General features: G+C 47.7%; 2 protein-coding genes across 4 annotated transcripts; one reads left to right on the top strand and one right to left on the bottom strand.

Annotated features, from left to right (window-relative positions):
• Positions 1-557: 557 nt before the first annotated feature.
• Positions 558-24609, bottom strand: C15H22orf15 (chromosome 15 C22orf15 homolog). Of its 2 annotated transcripts, none has more exons than XM_050924541.1 (5): positions 24546-24609; positions 2971-3057; positions 2085-2210; positions 1576-1650; positions 558-927 (listed from the first exon to the last, which is right to left on the bottom strand). In XM_050924541.1, exons 1-5 carry the CDS (start codon positions 24583-24585, stop codon positions 758-760), a joined length of 498 nt encoding a protein of 165 aa, XP_050780498.1. In that variant the 5' UTR covers positions 24586-24609; the 3' UTR covers positions 558-757. The 2 variants fall into 2 exon arrangements, with proteins under 2 accessions (XP_050780498.1, XP_050780499.1); XM_050924542.1 differs by lacking the exon at positions 24546-24609 and adding an exon at positions 4777-4895.
• On the top strand, positions 9761-18986 carry LOC127035042 (immunoglobulin superfamily member 11-like). Of its 2 annotated transcripts, XR_007769542.1 has the most exons (5): positions 9761-9923; positions 11426-11788; positions 16555-16644; positions 17705-17856; positions 18793-18986. XR_007769542.1 is itself a non-coding variant. In XM_050924540.1 (4 exons), the coding sequence occupies exons 1-4, from the start codon at positions 9863-9865 to the stop codon at positions 17713-17715; spliced, it is 525 nt and encodes a 174-aa protein (XP_050780497.1). In that variant the 5' UTR covers positions 9761-9862; the 3' UTR covers positions 17716-18603. The 2 variants fall into 2 exon arrangements, 1 of the variants encoding a protein (XP_050780497.1); XM_050924540.1 differs by lacking the exon at positions 18793-18986 and having other exon boundaries at positions 17705-18603.
• Positions 24610-25273: the final 664 nt, after the last annotated feature.

A 25273-nucleotide genomic window follows, 5' to 3' on the forward strand; every position in this document is an offset into this window, starting at 1 on the left:
CACAAGTACTATTTATTTTTATTTATTTAAAATGCATTTGACACTCCACACAGACCTGGCTTTGCAAAATGCAACATTTTCAGTTTTATGGGCTATGGAACAACTTGGGTTAGTGTCAGTTTCAGTTGTGCCAAGCTAACAGTCAGCAGGCTTTAGCTGGAAAGAATGTAGTTGCTCTGTGACCAGCAAAAAAAAAATGCTTTGCATACTAATATTGGAATTTTCTTTGCAGATGGATAAAATCTCTCAGATGTACTAGTTGCCCTTAGCCTGAGTGAGGGGAGGTGAGTTTACAGTGCAGGAGAAATGGCTTGCAACAAATGAAAGTTCCCCTAGTTCTAGTAGGGGTGGTTAGAAGGTGTTGCCGTTTCACTTCATTTGGAATTAACGGGGGCTTGGGTTGGGTTGTGACTATAGATGGGGCACCTTTGCGCAGAAGAGACCTGCTCCGTGTGTCGGTCGCTAGTACCAAAAGTAAGTCTGTACTACTTTAGTCTGTTACCCTGACAGGCCTAAACTCTTTTTCAGAGGGTGGCATGAGCCTAGCTAGCCTTCCATTTAAAAAGGTGCTGGGGGTTTCTGATTATGGTTGTCTGGCTTTGAGGAGGATGGTGTGCTGCTTATAAAGCAGTGGCCTCTTGTATACTGCCTTACAGTTTGACTACACCTGGCTATCTTACTTTGACCCTGTGTAGGTTCTGTGGAAAATGCTTCCAAACTGTTGGAGGCCTTGTTCCCGCAAGGGATAATACCCTACCTAGGTGGGCCTGCTGGAGAGAGCAGAGCCTTTCTTACTCTGCTGTGTGCTTCTGACTTTGGCTGGGGAGTCCAGGAGTGGTTCCTTAAGTGGGCGAAACTTTCTCTGCATGGAACTCCTCCTCATGTTGTCCTTCAGCTGAGGGTATGCCGGTAACTTCTGCAGCCGCTCTGGGAAGCAAACCCGGAAACCACCTGTTAGTTTCTTGCTAGGCTACTGTCTACTAAACGGAGGATTCTGCCAGCTAACTGTTTCCTTCCTTTGTTTATATGGCAATAGAAAGAGTGGTGAAGTCTAGTGGCCTGAGCCCAGGAATAGGAGACAGGAACTCCTGTGTTTGCTAATCCCTGCTCTGATCGTCTGCCCTCTTGATCCTAATGTAAAACACTTCATCCCTCTGTCTCTGTCGCATGCATGAAATGGTGTTGATAACTTACCCACCACCCCTGGATGTAATGAGAATTAGGAGGACAATGTTTACAGAACGCTGAAGATGGAAAGCTGCATGCTTAGTATGATGGGAAATACTTCCTGGCTTAAGCTAAACATACACATTTTGGCTTTTAGTTTTGTTCCTTTTTTCACCTATGTTCCTTGGATCTTTTGTTCCTTTAGCCAGAGCAACAACAGTTTTTTGGCCAAGTCAGCTCTGGGAAAAGTCACAGACAAACCTCAGGCCAAATTCTGCAAAAGGGGTATGAAAGCAGGGGCTCATGATGGTGCACAGGGCAGGGATTTGACTTGCAATGTCTGATGTTATACACCTATATCACTGGTCTCCCTATGGTGATTTGATGCACTGGGAGCCCAGCTCTCACCTGCCAGCTCAGGGTGGTGGTTTTCCAGATTCTCCAGCAGAGATTCGTAGTAGGTTAATTCCGAGCCTTCTCCTCCTGCCAACAGAATTAGCAGAACCATGCTCCCTCATTTCATATCCTGGAAAAAATTCCTGGGCCATAAGACCTGCTTTAGCTTGTGTAGTTCTGCTAAGTCACTTCAAGAAGAAATAATTTTTTCATGCTAGCATGGCACTTAGTGTTGGGAGTTTGTCATACAATTGCTGCATGGTTTCCATCTATCCACCTACGTCCATACATTAGTTTGCAGTGTCCATTTGCAATGGACGCTGATAATTTCCTTTGTTTGCTTGTACCTTTGCTCTCTTGTGTGCTTCTCATTCATTTCCATACAGTAGGATGGATAGCCCACTAACTTTGTTCAGGTACCTTTTTGTTTAGAGTGGGGATCCTTTCCTATAATGGGGGACATTGCCCTGGAGGAAGTATGGCAGCATTCTCAGCCTGCAGAGTCTTGGCAAGTAACTTACGAATGACTCTGATGAGGATGTAGTGCTGCCTCTCCTGTAGGTATTTACTGGCCAGCTCAGATGCAGGACTTTTCACTTCGCTCAGGTTCATCAGGGTCCCCGATTCATCCAGAAGATCAATGCAATCTGGAAAGAGAGATTGGTTTAAGAAGTTCCTATGTACCCACAACTCTACAATTCATACAGAGTTAGGGTTGGTTTATCTACACAGGGTCACTCAGGAAGTGACTTAAATTAAACCCAATGAGGGTCACTTTAATTCTGAATAAGAGTGTCCACACAAGCATCTAATGCAGTTTAACTAATCCTGCTTAAATTCACAGCTTTAGTTCATTTGGATTAATTTTGTTGAGTGGCTTAATTTTGCTGAGTGTCCAGTGCAGTCCTCAGCTGCACCTGCCCTGTCCATGACAGGTGTGAAGCTACTCCTATTTGGCACAGCCAGTGAGAGACTCCACCCTGACAAGTGACCTGGTTACAGAGACATGAAATTCAGTTGCCTCCTCTGGTATGCAGTGGTTATGCCCCCATGTTTTGTAACATCGCTATTTTTAGGTCATTAAAACACTCAGCAAACCATTGCAGTCTGTTTAGTTTGTCTATTGCTTAGTAAAGGACTTTGAGATCCCAAGGAGCTCCAGTGTATTATCTTTAGTATGTTACACTGATCACAAACTTTGACCCTTTATGAGACAGGACAGAGAAATATGTCATCTGCTCTACCCCCATCATTTTTGCGATTCAGTCTGCCTCCCCCCTTAATCCCAGTTTGACCCATTTTTCACCTTTCCACCAGCTCCCTCATCATGTCTGATACTCTTAGAGCATGGGTCTGTCCGGGTAGGTGGCTTTCACTCCTGTTAAGAGGGGGATGGTGACACAGTACCTTCTGGCCTGCACTGGCATTTCTTCTTCAGGTGCATGGTGAGGCTCAGGACCCGGCAGTTCACATTCACAATCTCTTGGCAGTCGGCTGTGAAGCAGGGAAAGGGAATTAGCACAAGAGGAGACCGAGATTTTCCCCAAGTTTAGGGGCTGCACAACCCAATGAGCCGCAGCAAGTGAAGAGACAGACGTTATCTGCTCATGTCAGCGAATGTGGCAGACAGAAAAGGGAGAGGAAGTTTTACTGCAGGAGAGGATGTGTATAGCCAGACCTGGGGTGCTGCAGACCTGTGCTTCTCCTTCCCTGGTCCTTAGAACCACAATCAAACTGGACCAGGCGGCATCCAGAGTATTCTGGTGGTTTAGGAATACGTCTCCCTGCTTCATAAGATGCCTATGGAGTCAGTCTGGGTTTTTAAACTTCGTCTCATAAAATGGAAGAAATAGGGAACTTAGGGTGTGATTGGGCCCTTCGCTTTCCCGTCTGCAAACCTGCGAATGTCACATGTGACTTGAGTTTGGGAGTCTCAGCTTAGTCACCAGTGGACATTTGCCTAAAAAACTTGCTAATTCAGTGAGATTGAAGAGACCTGGGACATATGCAGCAACAAGGGGTGGTGCAGGTCAGTATGGAGGTGCTGTAACAGACTGGGGGCAGGGGTTCAGAGGCAGGCTAGCAGGGGGAGCTGCAGGTCAGGACTGCAGTGCTTTAGAAGAGATGTTTGAGGGCTTATAGCTTGAATAGCAGAGTTTGTAGGGTTGCGATTGAGGGCCATTAGCTGAGTTTGGGTAAGGCCCGCACGGTGCCCGCTCATGTTATTGCTGGGCCTTGCCTGAGCGGTCAATCCTTCATTTGAAGAGTACTCAGAAGGTTTCACTCTACAAAGCAAATCAACAAACTATCGTTTTCTCAGAGGAGCCATTTCTGCAGCTAAACCGCCCTTCAGTCAGTGGGCTACCTTCACTCTGCTGCTGGTGCCTAGGCCGTGGGTCACAGCAAGTCCACTTGGAGCAAGTGGGCTGGCAGTTGGTCTGCAGTGATACAAGCTGCCCCCAGCCCCTGTTTTGCCAGGGGCCCACAGCTGGCAGCGTCGCCCAGCAGGCAGATGAGACTCGGCAGGAAGGGGACATGGCTGAGGCGCTCAGGAGTACAAATGAATATAAAAGCTATAGTCACTGATTGATGACTCTGCAGACACAGGGAGCAGAGATGCCATTTCTACACAGTCACTTTGCTGAGGATGCAGGAGCTGCACTTCAGAGAAGCACAGACCCTTCTGTGGAGCAGGGGCAGCTGGAAAACATGGGAACTTGGTTTTCATCTGGTGTCTTTTGACAAATTGCTTCATTATGCTGTATGGCCCTGAAACCCCAGACCAGTAAAAGTCTGCAGTGACCATCTTCCCTTAGAAAGATGGAGTAAAGTCACCTTTAATGGTCTGAGGTATGTCTGCAAATAATACCAGACAATGCTTAGCTCTGATTTAAGTTTTTTTTATCCCTCAATCTCAAAGCTGTTTACGAAGGCAGTGAAATACCTGTTTTACAGATGGGGAAACTGAGTCATAGAGCCCTCACACAGTGAGTCAGTGGTCTCCTGACTCCTTGCACTATTCCCTACCCACTAGACAACACTGTCTCCCCAAATACGCCTGCCCAGGCCACTGACTTAAGGCAAATGGATCGGATCACTGAATGGTGGCAAGAAGAGGAACGCAAAGTATGCTGTCAGGTTTCATGATCAGAGAAACCAGCTGATTCGGAGAAGCTGGGTCCTGAGGGCAAAGTCTGAGCTTCCCCCACTCACCTCTATATCTCACTGTAATGAACATGCTGCTTCCACTCTGCTGGGCCCAAAGCTCCTCAGCAGCCCCCTTCCTTGGGACTGTTGCCTGTCTCCCCCAAGCCAGAGGACTTTGTGAACGGTGCTCCGACTGCCTTGTGTTTTGGGGCAGACTTGCAGGCAGCCTTGGTGACAAAAGGCTGTTATTAGGACTGGCATAATTAGCCCGCCGAGAGCCTGGGGGAGGGGTGAGCATTTCCCTTGTTAATGCTCGTATTGGTTTCAACAACCTGATTTCCCAGCAACAGGGAAATAACTCTTGCAGATTCCAAAGCTTCTCAGCGAAGCTCTGACAGGGGCTAGGGTCAGGGGCTGTGCTGAAGCAGGCAGAGGCATCTGGGAGGGTTGCCCGGCCCATCAGGGCATCTTATTGTTCCAGACCATCTTGATGCCACTGTCTCACCATCACCAAATAACAATCCCGGGGGCCTCTGGTTTGGATTCAGAGGATTCCTTGCCCATCTTTTTTCAGGGCCTCAGCAACCCTGGTGCTGCGTTATGTTCTCCCTGCATGTCTTCCAGCTCACCCTGGCCCGGCTGAACCAACCACCACTGAAAGCCATTAGTACTACAGAACCAGGCTGACTGCACAAGTGGCGTCTCTGGTCTCGACTGTCTGCTGCCTCAGCAAATCCCCAGCACAGTCCTGACTCCACAGTCTCAATTGCTGGTGCTGAGAACTGGCAGAGTAACGGCGATTGCTGCGTCTCCAGAGACAGGGCTGAGCATCTGGCCTGGCAGCCAGGCCAGGCTTGGCCAGAGGGGCTGTGTGGTTCAGGAGATAGCGTGCCGAATAGTGACACAGCAGCTGTGAGTCCTATTCCAGCTCTTCTGCTGGGTGACTTGCGTAAGTCACTCTGTATCTCTGTCCCTCTAGGATAACTGTACTGTAAATAGAGCATGTACAATATTATGGGTGTGGGGAAAGCTGGCAAAGCAAGACAATCATAGGGCTGCATTTCTAGCCATTGCTGTACTTTGTGCCTCAGGTTCAAAGCCCTCCTTCCCTTCATTTGAATGGTGATCATTCCTAGTGCTTAGCCAGCACAGCACCTCTTCTGAGCCATTTACAAACAGCAGGGAATACATGTTGTTTCATGACCACCATGGGCAAAGCCTCATTTATCCCCATTTTACAGAAGAGAGACTGAGAATCACGTCCCAGGCAACCCAGTTAGTCAGTGGGGGAGCTAGGATTGGCCTGGAAGCACTGGGGAATGCTAGTTTGAATGGTTTTCTGGTTCATGCTGACTCCCCTTCAGGCCTTGCCTACTTCTATCAATCCATTTATTTATAGTGGCGGGCTCTTCCTCTCCCAGCAAGGGGCCCAATGCCTCCTCCTGGCTTTGGGACTGTTTCCATGGTAACCCAAAACACTGGAAGAACTCTGAGCTGGGATATAACCCTAAATGCAATACTTTCTGCTGCAAACTGTCCCCATGGTGATGGTTGCCGGACAAATAGTGAGGTATTTATATTTTGGTCCCTTGGGGCCTTTTAGTGGCGTCATCTCCACACAGCCTCTGCTGTGTAGTTGTGGCTATAGGCCTGAGTGTGTAGCTGACAAGGTTGCCTTGTATGGCTGAGGGTGTGTGTGTGCGGGAGGTGGATTGGTGGATTGGTGTGTCTTGGGAAATAGGGTGCAAACTCTCATGTTATGGCTAAACTCTCTCATCCTCAGCTTGAGCTGGGAAGAGGGGGGCAGAGCTGATGAAGGCGTCTAATCTGCCCAGAATCCTCTCAGGGGAGTCCCAGGCCTCACTGGTGGGTAGCATGTTTGCAACACAGGGGCAGCATGGGTTAGATCCAGGTCTGTGCTGATACCACAGAGCTACCTAGCTCATGATATTATCCAGAAACAAAGGATCTGGTTGGTTGATGGTTACGGTTGCTAAGCGCAATTTAAGAGAAGAGAGGTCATTGAAGTCATCCACAGAACAATCCCCACCTCAAACATTACAGCTAAGGACATTACCAGCTAAGGGTACCTCAACAACTCTGACATCAGCCTCAACATTAACACCCAGTTTGCCCCTCCCCATAAAACAGACCCATTCCCAACGCCTAGCACTCCAACCACCTCTGTGTTACTGTTTCAGAGATGACCCCATTTTCACTGATCTCAGTGGTTTCCTTCCAGATGCAAAGGTGTAAATACCACTGAGCCGCCACTTGAGGGAGGTATTTGTTTATGGTGAAACACATGACTTGCAGACATAGCACCTTGTGCTGTGAGCCGGTCGGCAGAGTCGGTTCTGCTCAGTCCTTGGCTTGGAGACCCCCAAGCAGTGCTTAATTTGTGCCAGGACTTGCCAGGCCTCAGCCCTGGCATCTCTGGGCTTGGCAGTTCATAGCCCCAGTACCTCTGGGCCAGGCAGTTCAGAGCCCCAGCGCCCCTGGGCTTGGCAGTTTATAGCCCCAGCACCTCTGAGCCTGGCAGTTCATAGCCCCAGCGCCTCTGGGCCTGGCAGTTCAGAGCCCCAGCGCCTCTGGGCTCGGCAGTTTATAGCCCCAGCACCTCTGAGCCTGGCAGTTCATAGCCCCAGAGCCTCTGAGCCTGGCAGTTCATAGCCCCAGCGCCTCTGGGCTCGGCAGTTTATAGCCCCAGCACCTCTGAGCCTGGCAGTTCATAGCCCCAGCGCCTCTGGGACTGGCAGTTCAGAGCCCCAGCACCTCTGAGCCTGTCAGTTCATAGTCCCGGCGCCTCTGGGCTTGGCAGTTCAGAGCCCCGGTGCCTCTGGGCCTGGCAATTCAGAGCCCTGGCACCTCTGAGCCTGCTGCGTCAGTTATGAATGTAAAAAAATTCCTGGAGCCCCGACCTCTCTTTCATGACAAATTAAGCCTTGCTACCCAAGGGAAACTCAAGGGACTTCAAGGAAGGGGTGTCGGGGACTCAAAAGGTGACATGAGTCCCAGTCAGTCAGCACGGAACGCAAGGACCCAGCGTGGCATCAGCAAACACCGAGCTGGGACAGGTGCTGTATTTCAGATGAGATGTCAAATCAAGGCAAATCTCATGGAACTTTTGGTAAAAGCAGGGCTGCTTGTGCCAGCATCATGCTCAAATTCCAGTCATTTGTCTCCTTGCATGGCTGTCACCTCTCTGGCCTGTCCCCTGCCTTGTTGAGTCCAGCCCCTCTCATCAGCAGTGCTGGGGAGGAGACCTCAGCAGCCTTTTCTGCTTCCACAGACTGCCGCTGCTGTCTCTCCTCAGCTGGCTGAACTGCTCCTTGGTAACTGGCCACGGACCCTGTGCCAGCACTGCGTGCCGCCCGTCCGGCCGCCTTCCCTATTGCCCACCCATTGCCCTGCTAGTTGGCCCATCACACTTATTCGGCAGCTTTAATTGTCTGCCTGGCGATTATCAATTCATTAACTGATTTAACTGCCATTTTTATTTGTCTCTCTAAGTAATGAATTCCTTATCTAACATTGATTCACCTCCTCTTCTGTGAATTGACTGCCTCGTCTCTAGTGCCCTCCTCCCTTCTTCACCCCCTTCTGCTCATTCAGGAATCGCTACTCTGTCCCCATTAAACTCACTGCCATCCAGGACCCCTCATCTCCCATCCAACTCTGCACACTCAGTTGGTGCGGCCTGGTTCACTGATGGACACTGCCACCACAGCTGCACGTGCCTACAGTGGCCTCATCTTCACCACCCTGCTGCCCTGAAGCAATCAAGAAAAAGTAAATGAGTCATATAGGGGTGCTGCTGCCAGTTCCAGCTCCTCTCCCCCATCCCACTTTCTCCCCCTCTTTTCAATCTATCAGACTCCCCTGCCTCTGCCCTCTGCATCACTCTCATTTATGGTGGAGGTTCCCCATAATGTCAGAGAGACAAGGTGGATGAGGTAATAGCTTTTATTGGACCATCTTCTATTGCTGAAGGAGACAAGCTTTTGAGCTACGCAAAGTTTTGTTTAGCTCAAAAGTTAAAATATATGGCGATAGATATGGCTCATAGAACTGGAAGGGACCCTGAAAGGTCATCAAGTCCAGTCCCCTGCCTTCACTAGCAGGACCAAGTACTGTCCTTGACTTTTTTTTTTCTTCAGATCCCTAAATGGCCTCCTCAAGGATTGAACTCACAAACCTGGGTTTAGCAGCCAATGCTCAAACCACTGAGCGATAGTTGTTTCATTCACCTATAGAAGTTGGTCCAGTAAAAGATATTCCCTTATCCACTTTGTCTTTCTCGTATCCTGGGACCAACACGGCTACAACAACACCACATGTTTCGTAATGTTAGTAACACGAGATTTTCACATTCAAAATAGGGGCTTTCAGCTTGAAGTGTGATAAGAATATTGCTTGCTACCTAGGACAAGGGCTCCCAGCCCTCTAGCTCCAGAGCAGAACTCCAACACTCGCTGCCTGGGTTTAGGAAGGCCTGAGGGATGGATCGTGTTTGTGGGGGTGAGACCTGATCCAGGGTTGGAGGCCAAGGGCGGCAGTGAGGGTGAGGCTGCTGGGTGAGATGGGACAGTGTATAAGTTGGACATTATGGACAGTGGTGATGAGGGATTGTGAGGCAAGGAAGAATCAGGAATCAAAGTGTGAGGGGGAAGGAAACTCTCCAGTGGAAAATGTCATTTTTAATATGGGGTCCCGTCAGGGAACTGGGAGTTTCCTCCTCCAGGAGAAGCAGCACAAGGAAATTGCCATCCAGGTAATTTCAGTTTGGCAATTAATTTTTCTAATCATCTTCTTTCCATTATCCACTCTCCCCTGTTGTTTTTTCTTGAGGTCAGTGTGCTGGGGTTGCATTGATGTGGGACATGTCTCCTCTGAAGCATGTGCTTTGGGCTGTCTTCACTGCAAGGCCGTGGGGGCAGAGAAGGGTTATTATTAGGGTTACTTATCACACTGTTTCGTCGTATGCACTCTGCAGACTACGTCCCTGGGCGAGGTGAGAGATTTTTTCTCTTTCCTATTCAGACGCCTGCCCAGGTTGCAGCCTCTGCTGTCAATTAATGGTGTCTGCAGACTCTACGAGCAACATGAGGCTTTGGAGATAGAGAGAGAGACAAGAGGACATGGGATAAACATGGCTCTTCTCATTTCTGTGTTGGTGCTCTCCTTCCTGCAGGAAATGTTCCTTTCCCTAGGTAAGCAGAGTCACACTATTTAGGTATTCTCCTGCCTTGGGCATTTGGGAAGTTTGCTCTGTGGAAGAAACAGATGTAAACCTGCAGTACTGGGGTTGGGGTGGCTGAAACTGGAAAACGGAAAGTTGAAATATTAAAGATGAGCCTGAACCATGAACCCAGATCAGAACTGCCCTGAACTTGGAGAAACTCAGAAGCCAAACCTGGATCTGATCCATTCTTCTAATGAGCCAAACCAAACCCCCAGATCCAAGCACCTCCAGATCTTTAAAGGGCTTGAAATTTGGGTTTGAACTGAATTTTGTGCACCAGGGCTACCTCTGTTAATTAGGGCTGTGTTTTCTAGCTGACAGTCTTTATTCGTTATTTGAATTACATTATTTCTGGTTCACCAAAGGAGAATTATTCTTTTTGGATTTTGTTTTTTTTATGGAACTTGACATACAAACTGCTGAATCCAGATTAGCAATGAGATATTCACCAAAAAGAGTACCTGCTTTTTTATAGATGGAGAAATAAGTGAATAAAAATGCTTTTGTGTTGAATAGCAGGTGTAGTTTTCTTCGAACTGTGTTCAGATGAAAAAATATATATAGCAGTGTCTATGTAATTAGGCTTTAGTATTCAAATATAACTCATGATTGCAGTATAATCTGGCAAATTAACAGGGAAAGTAGATGGGACCCAGTTACTTTGAAATGGAAAAAATCCCTTCTCCTATATACAAAGAAACAATTTAATTTGACTTTTTTTCCCAGTCATGTTTTCCTTTGGGCTCTGTAGAATGGTGAGATTAAATAATTAGTTCTTGGAATTTATTACAAAAGTAAATTGAGTAATATAATTGATAAGGAAATATTATCTAGATAGCATTAAATATTGGGGGAACAGATTAAAAATTGGGGGCATTATTGTGTATCAAACTAGACTTTATTGCTATCCAAAAATTTAAGAAAGAACGTTTGCAAAATCCTTGAGAGTTCCCCTGAGATGAATGAAAGCCTAGGGCATTTATATTGTCTATCCTATAAAGTTATGTTCAATCTAAATAAGATTACTTTATTGAACAGAAGGCACACAGAGCATCAGATGGAAGTGGTGTTCCCAATAGTATCTGATTTTACAATTAACTCAATGGATAGAAAAACACAGAACCCCATCACATCATACACAGTAACAGAAACGTCACAATGATGCATCCTCAAGGACTCCACAGGGATTAAAGTCAAGGTCATCAATGAGGCATATTGCTGGACAATGTGGTGGAAGCTTGTAACGCTGGAGACTTGTCTATGCTGTGTCTGATCTGTGGCTAAACAGAGAAATTAATTCTCCAAGGCGGTCAGTCTGGCACCTTTCACTCGTGCTACACACACACACATACACACTAACAGCAAATAAAATGGAAGTAGGTTGAACTACTTGAAGTCATTCCCTACAAAACAGCAAGGTCCAGAGTTTGCTGAGACACCTGCTTTTAGCTACATTTTTTTCCCTTTTAGGTTCTGGGGAAAACCCTCCGATGATCTCAGTAACTGAAGGGGAACCCGTCTCCTTTGAGTGTTCCTTTGATGGATCCCCTGCTATTGGCAATCCATTCTACGAGATAATCTGGATGTATGAGATGACCCATAAAAATGTGTCCAAGAGGGTCCTGGCCTTTAGGATGACTCGACCCAATACCAGTGTCCCTGTCTCAGTCACTGAAGGCTATTTTAGGGGTCGTTTAGAATTTGAAAAGAACACCAGCTCTCTCATCATCCCCAAGGTGCGGGTGAATGACAGCGGCCTGTATTACTGTGAAGTGAACACAGTACCACTCCATGTTAAATTAAGAACAAATGGGACTCATCTCATTGTCATGGGTGAGTGTCTCTCTTTTTCTCTCTCTTCTGTTTCTTTCTCTCTGTTGGACACTCTGCTGCGTGTGTATGAGAAATCTTAGCTCTCTTCCTATGAAATAAGACTTATGATGCAAGCATGTTTATGACTTGTTTAAAAGCTTCTTCAACATATGACCATGCAATTATATTTCAACTATAGCAATTTCCTTGTCAATATTTCCATTGTATCACTTTATTTGAAAATTACACGGAACATTAGCTTATTTACCAGGCCAATCATATCACACCTCTCTAGTGTGTGAAATTGTACGTTGGTTGTAACTCTCCTAAATAGATCACACCATGCATGGGCTATCTGGAACTCCTGAGCTTAATGTGATCCAAGACAAGTTTGTGACATTCCATTGGTTTGTTTTAAAATACATATATACTTTATAGTCTGAGATGGCTCCATAATAATCTCTATAGTTGAGGATTGAGGGAGAAAAATTTGCAGTTTGCTTACAAAAAAAAATACATAATATATATACATGGCTTCTTGTATATATTTTCTGCAAATGAATTTGCAAATTTTGACCAAAACGGCAAATTTGGCATATTTTATAGCAGTAGTAGACTTTCTAGTAGATACTTTCCATCCCTAAAACAAAAATTATACTATAAATTCTAGTTATTATACCTACTGTATTTCCTTCCTTGAATTTATGAGAAAGAGTAATTATTTGCCTCCCCTGTACCATTATACAAAACCTTACTCTGTTTTCAAAAATGTCCTGCTAATTTAGCAGTGCTAAATCTAAATATATTTATGGAATATTGTCATAATATAAATACTTATTTAAAATAAGTGTTCCTGATCTGTGTTATTTATAATAATATCTTAGACTGTTTTAATGGACAATTATAAAATAGTAATCAAGTTGAAAAACTAAAAATGTAGTCCACAGTTATGGAATTTAAAGTTGCTTTTATAATAGAATAACTATATGTCACAGAGTGTGGGGGAGTCCAGTCCTGCACCCCTCTTCCTGGGACCCACAGTGACTCTCAGCCGGCCAGTAAAACAGAAGGTTTATTGGACAACAGGAACACAGGTTACAGCAGAGCTTGCAGGCCCAGTCAGGACCCCTCCATCGAGTCCTTCTGGGCTTTCAGGGTGCTTGGATTTTAGCTAGGATACCCTGAATTCTGCCCACACAGCCCCAAGCCCAAACTCAAACTGCCTCCCTCCTGCCACTCCCTTCCTTTGTTCCCCCTTCCCGGGCAAAGGTGTTGACCTTTCCCCTCCCTTACCTAGCTCAGGTTACAGGCCCCGGTATCGTCCATCCCCTAAAGTCCTCCCCTGCTCTCCCATTCCCCACACAGACAGCCCCTACTCCATCACACTATATTAGTCTAAAAACAAATGGTCTACAAAATCTGTTGATTTTTCTAATATTGGATTGTATTTTTTTTAATAGCTGAAACAAGGTCTATTTTCTGGAATCTAGTTTGTTAGATCTATTAATTCAGGATGGGTATAGTCATTATCATTGAATATATTTAACATATCCTAGGTTTTAAATAAATTATAGTACTCCTTCTGTTGTACATGGCCGATTGTCAATTGTTTCAGAAATATGATCTTTTTACATTTGAGAAGGAGCCATCAGTATTTTGAACAGAGTTTATTTACTCCTAATATTTTCCCTGCTTTTCAAAGGGATCGTTGATCTGATCCAAAGACTCCAATTGACTTCAATGGGTTTTGGATCAGGCACTATCTGGATGAGTAAAATGTAAAGGATTTGGCCCTGTCTGTTAATTCCCCCAGTTTTAATCATTGGAATTAACCTTGAAAACATAATTTCTGCTTTATGCATTATAGGGTTTATTGACACTGCATCTCTGTCTGTCTTTTTACTGACATATGATTCAGGGACAAGAGGTATAAATTTTTAATTCACAAATAAAACACCATCTCTTAAATGTAAGTAATGATCTGCTGTTATTTTAATGCATTGAATTAATTAACTGTATTAATTAACTGTAATGCAAAGATTATTTTATAATCATTAAGGCGGGTATGTATTTATAAATAAACACTGTTATAATAAGTCAGTATTTAGGGTTGGATTTTCAAAGGCTCTGAACAGGATTAGGCACCTAAACCCCAGTAAAATTCAATGACAGTTCTTGAATCTGATGCATGTTTTAATATTAATTTCCAAGTGACAACTGACTACAAGAAAAATTACAGCATTAGCAGTATCCCTACAACACTGCATTTCCTGCGGATTGTTGTAAAATGTTCATCTTATTTCTTTCTCTCTTTTCCCTAGTTCTTTAAGCATATTTTAATATTAAACTAATTGTTTTGAATGAATGTTCACAGTTTAATGCATTGGGAACTGGACTGTGTAGAACAATTGAGAATTCAGATTCCTTGCACAAGAAAACTGCAAAGGATTTGCTAGTTTTTTACATATTAGCAAAACCGTTGCTCTTTACCCTCTTTGGATATTTTAGAAAAGCATCAGGGCACTTTTAAAATACAGATACCAGGCCTTGGCTACACTGATGTTTTACAGTACTGCAGGTTTCTCGCTCAGGGGTGTGAAAAAGCACACCCCTGAGTGCAGCAAGTTACAGCGCTGCAAAGCGCCAGTGTAAACAGTGCCCCAGCACTGGGAGCGTGGCTTCCAGTGCTGCAAGCTAATCCTCATGGGGAGGTGGAGTACCTGCAGCACTGGGAGAGCTCTCTCCCAGCGCTGGCGCCGCGACCACACTTGCATTTCAAAGCGCTGTCGCGGGAGCACTCCCGCGGCAGCGCTTTGGAGTTTTGAGTGTAGCCAAGACCTCAGTTGTGTGTCTGAAGAAGTAGGGATTGGTGATCGTTGTCACACTGTCTGGAGTGGCTCACAACAGCTCACAATTGTGAGTGCCCACCTCCGGGCTGACTGTCAAGCAGGGCAGACACCCCAAACTGGTGGTATGTTCTATAAGTAGATTTCACCAAGTGAGTAACAAGTGAGAACTCCTAGATCACTGTAACAGTCTTACCAGGGAGTCACCGATCATCCCCTTAGACTCTCCAGTCATCCAGGCAACCTGGACTATATGATAAATGGTCACTTACACCCACAGGCATAGTTTGACTTCTATATTTGGGGGGGGGGGCAGCTCCAGTCAGGCCAACGGGGCCATGTGTGGGGGTGGCAAATTCAGCAACTGTCCAAGGCTTACAGTTTTTTTGCGGGGGCAATGCCCCCCCCTTGCCCTCCAAAACTATGCCCATGCTTCCACCAAAAAGCACAACATATTCAGGTTACACTCAGTCCCAAGAAACCAGTCACTCTCTGTGATAGAACATACCCGTGTCCAGCTCTCACACACTATTGTAATAATCTTTGTACAAGGTGTGTCTTGTAAGGTATCATTTGAAAACTCATAATTGTCTGGTCAAGGTTGTGCTGGTAAAATATGTGTGGCAACACTGTGAAGTTATAAGATGCCCCTGTGTAGTGGTGGTAACGCACGTTCCAAACCATAGCCCTGCCAAACAGAAGCTGGCAAACTGGTCTGTCTTCAAAACAAGGAATGTGTGCTCTGCCTAATATGCATTTAAGCTATAAACAGAGTCATCAACAGGAAGGGAAACGAACAGTAAGCTTATGCCTCAGCCAGGTGCAAACAAGGCAGATGGGCCATTGCTTGCTAAGTGGCTATTTTTTGGCAGGAAAGGGGGCAGGGGCAAAAAGAATCTCCATTTTAGCAAAGAAACAGCATGGAGTTCACGTCCACACAGACCACCTGGCTGGCGCCTTTAGCCCAACCGGAAATGCTTCTCAAAGCTTTGCAGTATTCACACAGAGCCCATTTGCAGCGTGGCTGTAGAATAGCATTGCTCATGGTGCCTGGCTGAAAAGAGAAACCCTTTGAAGTGCAGCGAGGTTGGGTTTTGCAAGTCCAGTGATTGCTATCAAGAAAAAGAGCTGGGGATCAATCAATGGAAAAACTTCAAGCATCTACAAAACCACAAACACACTCCGCTTGTTCACACAGATACCAGCCTAAGTGTCTCTGCTGTTAATGTTGTGTATCTGAGGCTGTTTACTGCTGGTGAGATGACTTATTGGTGGCTGTTTAGTATTGCTGATTACTGGTGATATGGAGCTAGTGTTACAATTCTTTTAGGTAACAGTGAAGTAAGGTGTGATACCAACTAACAAAGGTTGTCCTGAGACAATCCTCACTGCATTTACTGCATAAGAAATCTGTGGACAAGGGATGAAGTTATGAAGGTAGCAGGTGGAATTTATTTTGCAGTAATTCTGATTCACAGCTGATTGTGCTGATAAATATGTGAAAAAGGAGTGAAAATCACATTGTTTGGAGGTTAGAACTTGCTCTATTCGGTCTTAGAACAGTGCCAAAAAGGGATAAGTGTCTACTTCAAGGTGACCTGCCAAGGGCAGTTTCAACTGTGGGTTTGTGGGGTTTGTCTTTTCCTTCTTTTAACATGTACGAAGAAGGACTTTTGTAAGGGGCTTTCGGCTTGTGTTTTACCTTTGAAATACCAGGAATGTTATGTATGGTTTGGCTGGGAGACTTGCTGCAGTCCTGCATGTGTCCTGGAGTTGTCTTTCTGGTCTATTCATGGTCTGATACAATAGTATCTGAGCGCCTTTCTCATCCTTAATCGAAGGGGCAATATCGCCCAAGGCTTTGTACAGGAGCAAATGGAAGGGATTCAGTTTCTTTTCCTTTTTTGACTTTTCACAAATATTATTTGTTCTCCTTTATAGCGTCCCCAGATGCAGTGAATGTTCTGTTGATCTCCAGTCTGACTGCTGGGCTACTTCTGTTCCTCCTTGCTTTGGGCTTGTATTTTACATGTAAGTAGTTACTAGTAAAGAAGTGCAAACGATCTCCCCTGCCTCTCTTTAGGCCTCATCTTACACTTCGCAGCCATGGTTTGTTTTCAGTGTTCTTAGTTACCGTTGTTGGCTCAGTGCGGTACAGCAAATCTTCTGGGAAATGACCAGTTCAGGATGTCTTTCCTAAATTCATACTAGGCTCCATGCTATTGCTCTTCTTTATTGACAAGTCTGTAACATTCTTTAAGTTCAAAGCAAAGAATGAGAAGATAAGAAACCTTTTAATTATGACAGGGCATGATTGGTGCATGCGCAAAGCAGCCATGTTCTAATACAGGGGTGGCCAGACTTACCCCCTGAGCTACATACGATAATCTTCCTAACCTGAGAGCCGGGCGTGCTTGCCGGGGCTCAAGGCTTCAGCCCTGCAGCAGGGGGCTGGGGCTTCAGACTTCTGCCCCCCAGGAGGTTCCTGCCAAGGCTCAGGGCCCTGGCAGGCGTGCCCTGTGGGGCTGAAGCCCTGAGTCCCACCACCCCATCCCAGGGCAGAAGCTCTGAGCTCCCACCACCACTCTGTTAGGTGGAGAATGGGGGGCATGAGGGGCTCTGGGAGCCAGACTTTAACTGCAAAAGAGCTGCATGTGTCTCGCGAGCCGCCATTTCACCACCCCGTTCTAATACCTAACAGCTAGGGACGGTCACCAAATCTCCACACTCTTTGTATCTCCAGTGCAGGGTCTCACCTATATGTGTCTACACTTCAGGCAGAATTTCCAGTGACGTTAATGGGAGTTGTGAGCATGGATAGAGTTAGTGTATGGCCCCTCAGCTGCTAGAGCTGGAACGACAGCAACTGAAGTCAATGGAAAGATTCCTTTTAATTGCAAGGGGTTTTAGATCAGGCCCTTTTGGTGTAAAATAAATTAACAGAAGAAAAATATTGAAAGCCCCTACAAAGCCAGAACCCAGCCTATAAATAGAGACACCGAGGTAGAATTCAGTCTTTCCCCTCACGCCTGCAGTAGATATTTCCAAGTTATTTCATGATGTGCATGTGTCCTTCTGTATTTTATGTTAGTAAAGCGCTGAATCCAGGCCAAGAAACCAGAAGTTTCCCTGGAAATGTCCGATCCCATTTGCAGCACCCCTGCCCCAGCCCGGAGAGAGTCCTTTACGCAACCCATCGGCAGTGAAATGATCTATTCAAAACTGCAGTGGAGCAAGTACAGTGTAAGTGCTGATCTCTGTATTGAAAGCACTCAGACGTCATTCCAGTCCCAGCAGAGTCATGTTGATAACTAATGTAGACGATAAGAGCAGTAACTTTTTGTACTTCTGTAGCATCTGAGGCTTTTCAAGTGCTTTACAAACCTCACTGTATGCTGCGAGGTAGGTGGATATTCCTATCCTTGAGTTACCGATGAGTAAACTGAGGCGTAATCTGACTTGCTCCAGGTCACGGAGTGACATTCACCCCAGTGCAGAGGGCTTGTGCAAAGCCTCTGCACCTCCTTAGCCCCAAATAGGGACTGAGAAGGGGATCCCTTGGGATGGCCATGGGGGGGGGGGTGTTTACCCAGCGCTATGTGCCAAGAGACAGATCTCTGAACTGGCTCTGCCCAGGCCAGCCTGGAAGGCCATGTTTTTGGGGGTCAGGGGCAGAATCAGGGGCAGAATCAGGGCCAGCTCCAGGCACCAGTGCATCAAGCAGGTGCTTGGGGCGGCCAAGGGGAAGGGGCGGCACGTCCGGCTCTTCGGCGGTGGGTCTCTCGATCCCACTCAGAGGGAAGGACCTGCCTCCAAAGTGCTGCAGAAGAAGAAAGCGACGCGGTGGAGTTTTGTTTTCACCCGCTGCTTGGGGTGGCAAAAACCCTGGAGCTGGCCCTGCAGGTGACGCAGGTTCAGGTTTACTTGAATCCAGGGGCCTAGGATTCCCTGCAGCTGTGTGGAGAGACTGTGGCTGCTATTGCAGCTCAGACACTGGAAGAGCAGCTGCAGTTGTGGGGGCTGTGGGACATCCCAGCATTCGGGCCCAGCTCTCATTGTGGTTGATACATGGAGCTGCCTCATTCACTTCATCTCAGCCTCTTCTGCCTCCGGCTGAGGTTTACAGCTCAGTGAATGTCACTGTTACCTGTGCTGATCTGGGGTTCTGCTTGTTCTCAGATGGTGTCCTCTCCAGAGGGGAGCACTCACTCTGGCGAGCCAGTGATGAAGGAGCCCAGAGTGGGGACCAGTGACCCAGGAGTGGACACTGTGTATGCCATGCTTCAGGCACCGCAAATGTATCCCCTCTATTTCATGTAACACAAATGTCTCCAGCAAACACCCCTTTTCTTCAGCGGTGTGGCTCTGGCATGTAATAAATGTACTGATGAAAGTTGTGTGAAGCTGATCTTTAGGTGGAGCGCGTCTATGAGACATGAATACACTATCCCTCAGGCCCCTATAAGATTGCTATGAAATGTCCACTTGGCCTTTCTTGTTGAGGCCTATGCCCTGCAGTGAGCAGGGTCTGACGTCCCTCTCTCCCCTCCCTGTCTCTGATTGTATTGTACCAAACTCTGCCATCTTCCTCTCTGCCACCCACCCAGGGACGATGCAGTGGTGTTTTGTGGCACTGACTGCACCAGCTTTTCCCACGTCAAACAAAGCGCAGCACCGTTTCAAACAAGCCCCTCCTCGTGCAGCCAGAGGATTGCACCACAGTGCTCCCAGTCGACGTGGGGTAGGCTGGAAGAGACACCAAGTTCATTCAGCAAATGGCCTCAGCAGTCCTGCCTAATGCCAAAAGTGAAACCTATGACTAGCCCTGCCGCCAGAGCCGGCTACTCTGACCATGCTGTCCGGGCGATGAAGGGCTCCTTTGACTCAGTCTGGTGAACCCTGCACTATTCCCCCAGCACTAACCAAACCACTAGGGCCAAGGGGTTAGTGAGGAACATAAGAACATAAGAATGGTGCTACTGGATCAGACCAAGGGTCCATCTAGCCCAGCAAAGAATCCTGTGGCACCTTATAGACTAACAGACGTTTTGGAGCATGAGCATCTAGCCCAGTATCCTGTCTACCGACGGTGGCCAGTGCCAGGTGTTCCAGAGGGAGTGAACAGATGCCTTTCATATTGTCTCAGTGCTGGATATGCCCTGCTTCACATACCTGCATTTCTGATCTGAAATATCTCTCTCCAGCTTGGAGAAGAGTCTCTCTCTCCACAGCTGGCCTATGGCCTTTCAGCTCACTTCAGCTAAATCCCCAATAAAGCCAGTTGTTGTTTTCTTAAATCACCCCAGATTCTCAATAACTTCTACTCACCATGGGTCAAAAATAGTGCCAGAGTTTTACTCAGGCTCTGCTCCTATCCCCAAACGCTACACACAGCCCCACATAGCTCATGGTTCTCTGACACCTACCTGCCCACATTCTGATTTCAGTTACACTATCATTGTGGAGTAACTCAGCTGCCTTTGGTTGACTTTGGTGGAGTTATTCACAGTGCTGCTGAGATCAGAATCTGGCACAGTTTCAATCTATCTGCAGACTTAGGACAGTGCTGCAGAGGGTTCTGTTTAGAGATTTTCTTCCCACGCACAGAGGCTGTAAGTTTAAATAAAAGTGAAATTCTGCGGCGTTGCAGTGACTGCTCAAGAAGAGCTGGTACTGAGCGATATGGAATCACACCTTTGCACAACACTATGATCTCTTGTGGTAGGCCCCAGATGCTGTGACAGCATTGCTCCTTCCAAGATGTGAATAGCTCAGGGCTGTAGGAAGCAGGAATCCATGCAGAGCAGCGGCAGATTCTGCAGAGACCTCTTGCTCTGGTGGTGAGGCGTGGGAGCTGTTGCTGGGGGAGATGTGCTGACACCTCCGCCTCCTTTGCTTCCCCTGCAGAATGAAGTGGGAAGCCACACACACAAAAGAGAGTCTTGGTTTCTCACTCAGATGCTCAAGCAACAGGAACCTCTTCTGCTCTCACATTGCACCAGAGCAATGCACAGGGAGATAGTACCAGGTCTGTGTGAAGCAGACATTCACACCAGGTTTGCGTGGGAAGGCAGATCTCTCTCTCACACACAAACCTGGTGGTCGCTTACTGTTTATTCCCACACCAAAGCTTATGTCTAAGTGTGAAAAAAGATGGTCACAGAAGTGCAGACGAGTCACAGTTTGCATTTTCCCAGGTTATGAGTGTACAATTCTCAGACATGATCAGGATGTTTCAAGAACCCCCACCCCTGTCATTATCTATTTCTATCCTGCCTGGGCTAACCCAAAGCCCACTGAGGTCAATGGGAATCTCTCTGCTGGCTTTAATGGGCCTTGGGTTAAGCCCTCTATGTTCTCTACTACCTTCTGTAAAACTGGCTCTGAGCAAATCTTTGTATGTTGGTTTCCCTATGTACTTTGAGAGGCCACCACTGGGCATCGCACAAGGGTCAGGTGGCTGAAGCTGGTCCTGTTGACCTGGCTGTATCTGGTTATCCCTCTTCCGTGCCGTCTGCATTACAGCTCCAAGCTGTGTGTAGTGGAGATCTCCCATGAACAGGGAACATTCAGACCCTCACACAGAGCACGCTCTGGGTCTGGACTGGGAAGCTGCACCACCGAACACTCTCAGTAGGTCAGAGGCAGCTGGGGTGCAGGAGGCGGGGAGCCAGACTGGCCCAGGGGGCATCAGGTAGTTGGTCTGGGTTGGAGGCTGCTGTTGGGTTTGAACCTTTGTGTGTTTCAGATGCTAAGGCTGGGTCAGTCTCCATCTGGGTCAAATGCTGTGTGAGCTTGACTGGTCTCTGTGGGCTGCATGCTCTGTGCAGGCTGGATGCGACTTGAGGGCTTCAGGCCTACCTGGGGGTTGGATGTTCTGTGGGGGTTGGAGGTTCCCTTTAGGTGGAATGTTCCGGGGCAGACTGTGCCTTGCTTTTGTGTGGGTAACCGGGGAGAGCATGGCCACCCCCGGCAAAAGGCAGGTCAATATTAGTCCATGGGCTCAGGGGAGCACAGGGACTGCTCCCTGCATTCACCCCCAACTCCTGCCAGCACCTGCCTGCAGAGCCGGCAGGCCTGCTTCGGGGAGCAGGCTACACCTGCTAAGGGAGGGTGCAGATTGCATCGTCCCCTGTGCACCAGGGAGTTCTGGAAAGAGGAGGCACCATCTCCCCCAGACTCCCCGGGTGCTGTGCAGCCAGGACCAGGGGAAGGAGTGTAATTAACACTGTCTGCCCCTCAGGGTGTTAAAGGAGTTATCCAGGTGGGTTAGCCCTGTTTGTGTGGCTGCTTGGCCTTAAATCTGCAAAATCTCATCCAGCCCACTGGCGTGAGAGAAGCCAGCGGAGGCGGAATGGTCACATGTGGCACATGGGCCGAGTGTGTCCCTACGGGGATTGCTCATTTCCTGTTACCAGGAGAGCACCGTAATTATAAACTGGACACTCACCTAGCAAGGCTTGCACACAGGCAGTGCTATAGCACCCAGTCCCCACCAGAGGGCAGCACATTCCAACACCTGATTTCATGCTGCTTGCCCCCGTGTCCGCGGGTCGCTGCTCCATTCAGAGATGGGAGAGGAGGAGGATGAATTGCTTTAGTGCCCAGAGGCCCCAGTCAGGACCAGAGCCCCCTTGTGCAGGGCAAGGTGCGAACACACACGCTGAGCATTTCAAATCTAACTCAAACTCAGCCGTTTGGATTGCTGCATAATTACTCATTATGGGGGTTTTACGGCTTCCTTTTCAGCATCTGGTCCTGGCCCCGGCTAAAGACAAGGCACCAGACTTGATGGACCATCAGCCTGGCCTGGCCTGGCCTGGCAGTGTAGTGCAGGGGCCAGGGGACGGGCGCAGGGCATGAGACCATGCTCTACAGTCTCTGGTTATTGGTGTAATACTTTGTGCTCATAGACCAGTATTCACGTCCAGGCAGAGTCCATAGACAACAAGTTATCGCTCATGTTCTTTTATACATGTCTAACCCCTGAATCCTGCTGAGCTCCTGGCTGCACTAATCCCTTGTGGCACTTGGTGTGCACAATACCATACAGTACATCCAGACCAGGTGTATCAACACTGCCTGGGGCATTGCAGCCTCCTGAGTGGGCTCATTGATACCGGTCACGGCTCCTGGGCTTCCACTCCAGCTGATCCCTTCAGGCCCCTCTGTTGCATGGGAGGGTTTCGGGTCCAATTCTGGTGCTGTGGTGAAAACCAATTCCCCACCTAAATTTTCCCAAGGGAGTGGCAGATTTGCATGGCCCTCTCCTGCTGTGGGGCTGCTTTAAATGCCCCAGCAAAGCTCATGTGGTCCATAGCAGAGACAAAGATGCACAAAAGGACTTTGCAGTGCTCTCGTTCATTCGAATCCTTTGGTGGAGGACAGTCATGCTATCCCAGATTCCTGTGGTACTGGGACTCTTGGTGCTTTCTTTAGCATGTAAGTTCTCGGTATATTTCTTTGAATCTTGCTAACTTAGTGCTGCCAGGACTTTACTATAAGCTTGCAGAGGAAACCCTTGAAAGCGAAGAAGGTTTGCTTTCTCAGCGTCTCCCTGTGGGCAGAGCCAGCTCTGCCTCCCATCTGTATGGAGTTTTAGTAAAGTTATGCCACTTTGGTCTACACCAGATTACGGGGCTGGTAGAGTAAATTGGAAAACCCTTTGGGTAGATGCCTATTACAAGCCCAGTTGACAGCATTGCTTGCCCAACAGTAGCCTCAATAACACTGTCTTTGCTTCCTGCAGATGTACAGACCCAGCCTGTCCTGACTCAGGAGCCCTCTGTGTCTATCGCATCTTGGGAATCAGTCACTCTGAAATGTGTCATGAGTGGGCCAAGTTCAAGGATTATTGTGTAGACTGGTACCAGCAAAAATCTGGCAGTGGCCCCAGTATCATTCTAGAGTTCTGAGCAAAAAGTGGTTTGAAGAGAGGAGAGGGGGTTCCGGAGAGATTCTGGGGCTCCAAAGATCACAGCCTCGACAAAGGGTATTTAAACATTTCACTGGTGCAACCTGAGGATGAGGCTGATTATTATTGTTCAATTTGGGATGATACCCGCAAAGTGCACAGTGCTATAGTGACACAGAGAACCGGCGTGGGAACCCCTTAGATGCTTCATAGCACACGCCATGAAGGACAGTGCTCAGCCCCTCAGCCATGACCAGCAATGGCATCTCTCCGCATCTCATCTCGTTTCACCATCCAGTATATTTTGCTCTCTCTTTTCTTTCTCCGAATCACTGTTGCAGGCTTGGAAATCCCTCCATTCCCTTCCCCAATGACACCCTCCGCAGGTGTCCCAGCACTGTGATCTCCTACTGCCATTCGTTTGAGGTCAAGGGTGGGATTTGATTCAATCATATCAGCAAATGGAGCTGAGCCTCCCTTCCAGCCAGGACCCATTTCTACTCTTCACTGACTCCTGGCATTATTGCCCGTTGCTCATTTCCACGTGCCCCTCACATGGGCAGGTCCTGTGCACACGTCCTCCACACAACTGCACCAACACACCCTGATCCTGACCTACCGCACCTGCTGCTATTTCAGCCTTGGGGTCTCCTGAGGGGACTGCTGACTGTGCCAAACGATGCGGCATGCGTCACATAAACTAGCATCTCCTTGATAGTAGTGTCGAGTGACCCCCAAATGCTGGATGATGCAATTTTAAATGTGGTGCTTATCCGAACCTCCAGACCTGTGAAAATCCCTCCTCCCTCTGTTCTTCCCCACGAATGTCCATCAGAATCTTCTCCCGTACTCCAGGTGTTATTCATCCCCAGCTAAGCTTGTTTGGTCTGGCCAAGCCAGGCCCTCTATCAAACCTTCTTCCCCTCTACATCCAGATCCGTGGCTGGCTGGCATGCTGTCTGCTGAGGCCTCTGTTTAAAAGATTTGCAAGCCGAGTAATTTCTATCCAGTTCCTTACCCTGCAAGTTCCAGTTCCAAATCCCGCAGGCACTCTCCATGTCACTGTCTCCAGCACAGCCAGAGGGATTCAATGGAGGCCTGGGCGTGCCCTTAGGTATATTTTTGTGCTGCTATTATTACAGCAGCAGCCATAGCAGAGAGACCAGGTTCCTAGACTGATCCTCTGGTTCCACACACACTTGCAGTAGGGCTGCTTCAGCGCTGGCGTCCAGGCAGAAGGCGGGGCTGGTTGTTCCTGTCTTCCATGGCAGAGCAGCAGTAGCTCTTGTCATGGTGATTTAGTCTCAGGAACAGTCCCAGTTTCCTTCTGTGGTTAGTGTTTGTGATTAGACAGCAGCCTGGAGAAAGGGTCCTGCACTTTGACAGCTAGCGCAGGGCCCAGGTCTGGATGAATCTCCAGTTCTCTGAAGGAAAGTGGCTTGCTCTGCCCAGAAAGGAGCCTGGTTCTTAGATTCTCCTCCAGTAGCACTTTCCGTCTGAGCATTTCTCAAATATGGATGAGTTCAGCCTCTCAGCTCTTGTGAGGGAAGTGGGTTTTATTATCCCTGCTTTATAAATGGGGAAACGGAGACCCAGAGAGAGGACGTGAGCTACCTAGGGGCACTCAGGAGGTCTGTGGCTAGAGCTGGAATGGAACCCAGCTCCATGTGTCATACGTACGGCACCTGCAGGGGAGGGGGACAGACAAGAGGAGGAGGCTGGATTCCGCAGCAAATGCCATAGCCT

This window comes from Gopherus flavomarginatus, chromosome 15, assembly GCF_025201925.1.
Source record: "Gopherus flavomarginatus isolate rGopFla2 chromosome 15, rGopFla2.mat.asm, whole genome shotgun sequence".
NCBI classification, from domain to species: domain Eukaryota; kingdom Metazoa; phylum Chordata; order Testudines; family Testudinidae; genus Gopherus; species Gopherus flavomarginatus.

Excerpts from the sequence above, each read along its gene's own strand:
- C15H22orf15 (XM_050924541.1), bottom strand. The coding sequence starts at position 24,585 with ATGGAGAGTGCCTGCGGGATTTGGAACTGGAACTTGCAGG. Across the intron at positions 2,211-2,970 it reads ATGCCAGTGCAGGCCAGAAG|ATTGCATTGATCTTCTGGAT; the intron begins GTACTGTGTCAC and ends CTCTCTTTCCAG. Across the intron at positions 1,651-2,084 it reads CATCCTCATCAGAGTCATTC|GAGGAGAAGGCTCGGAATTA; the intron begins GTAAGTTACTTG and ends TTCTGTTGGCAG.
- LOC127035042 (XM_050924540.1), top strand. The coding sequence starts at position 9,863 with ATGGCTCTTCTCATTTCTGTGTTGGTGCTCTCCTTCCTGCAGGAAATG. Across the intron at positions 9,924-11,425 it reads GGAAATGTTCCTTTCCCTAG|GTTCTGGGGAAAACCCTCCG; the intron begins GTAAGCAGAGTC and ends TTTCCCTTTTAG. Across the intron at positions 11,789-16,554 it reads GACTCATCTCATTGTCATGG|CGTCCCCAGATGCAGTGAAT; the intron begins GTGAGTGTCTCT and ends TCTCCTTTATAG.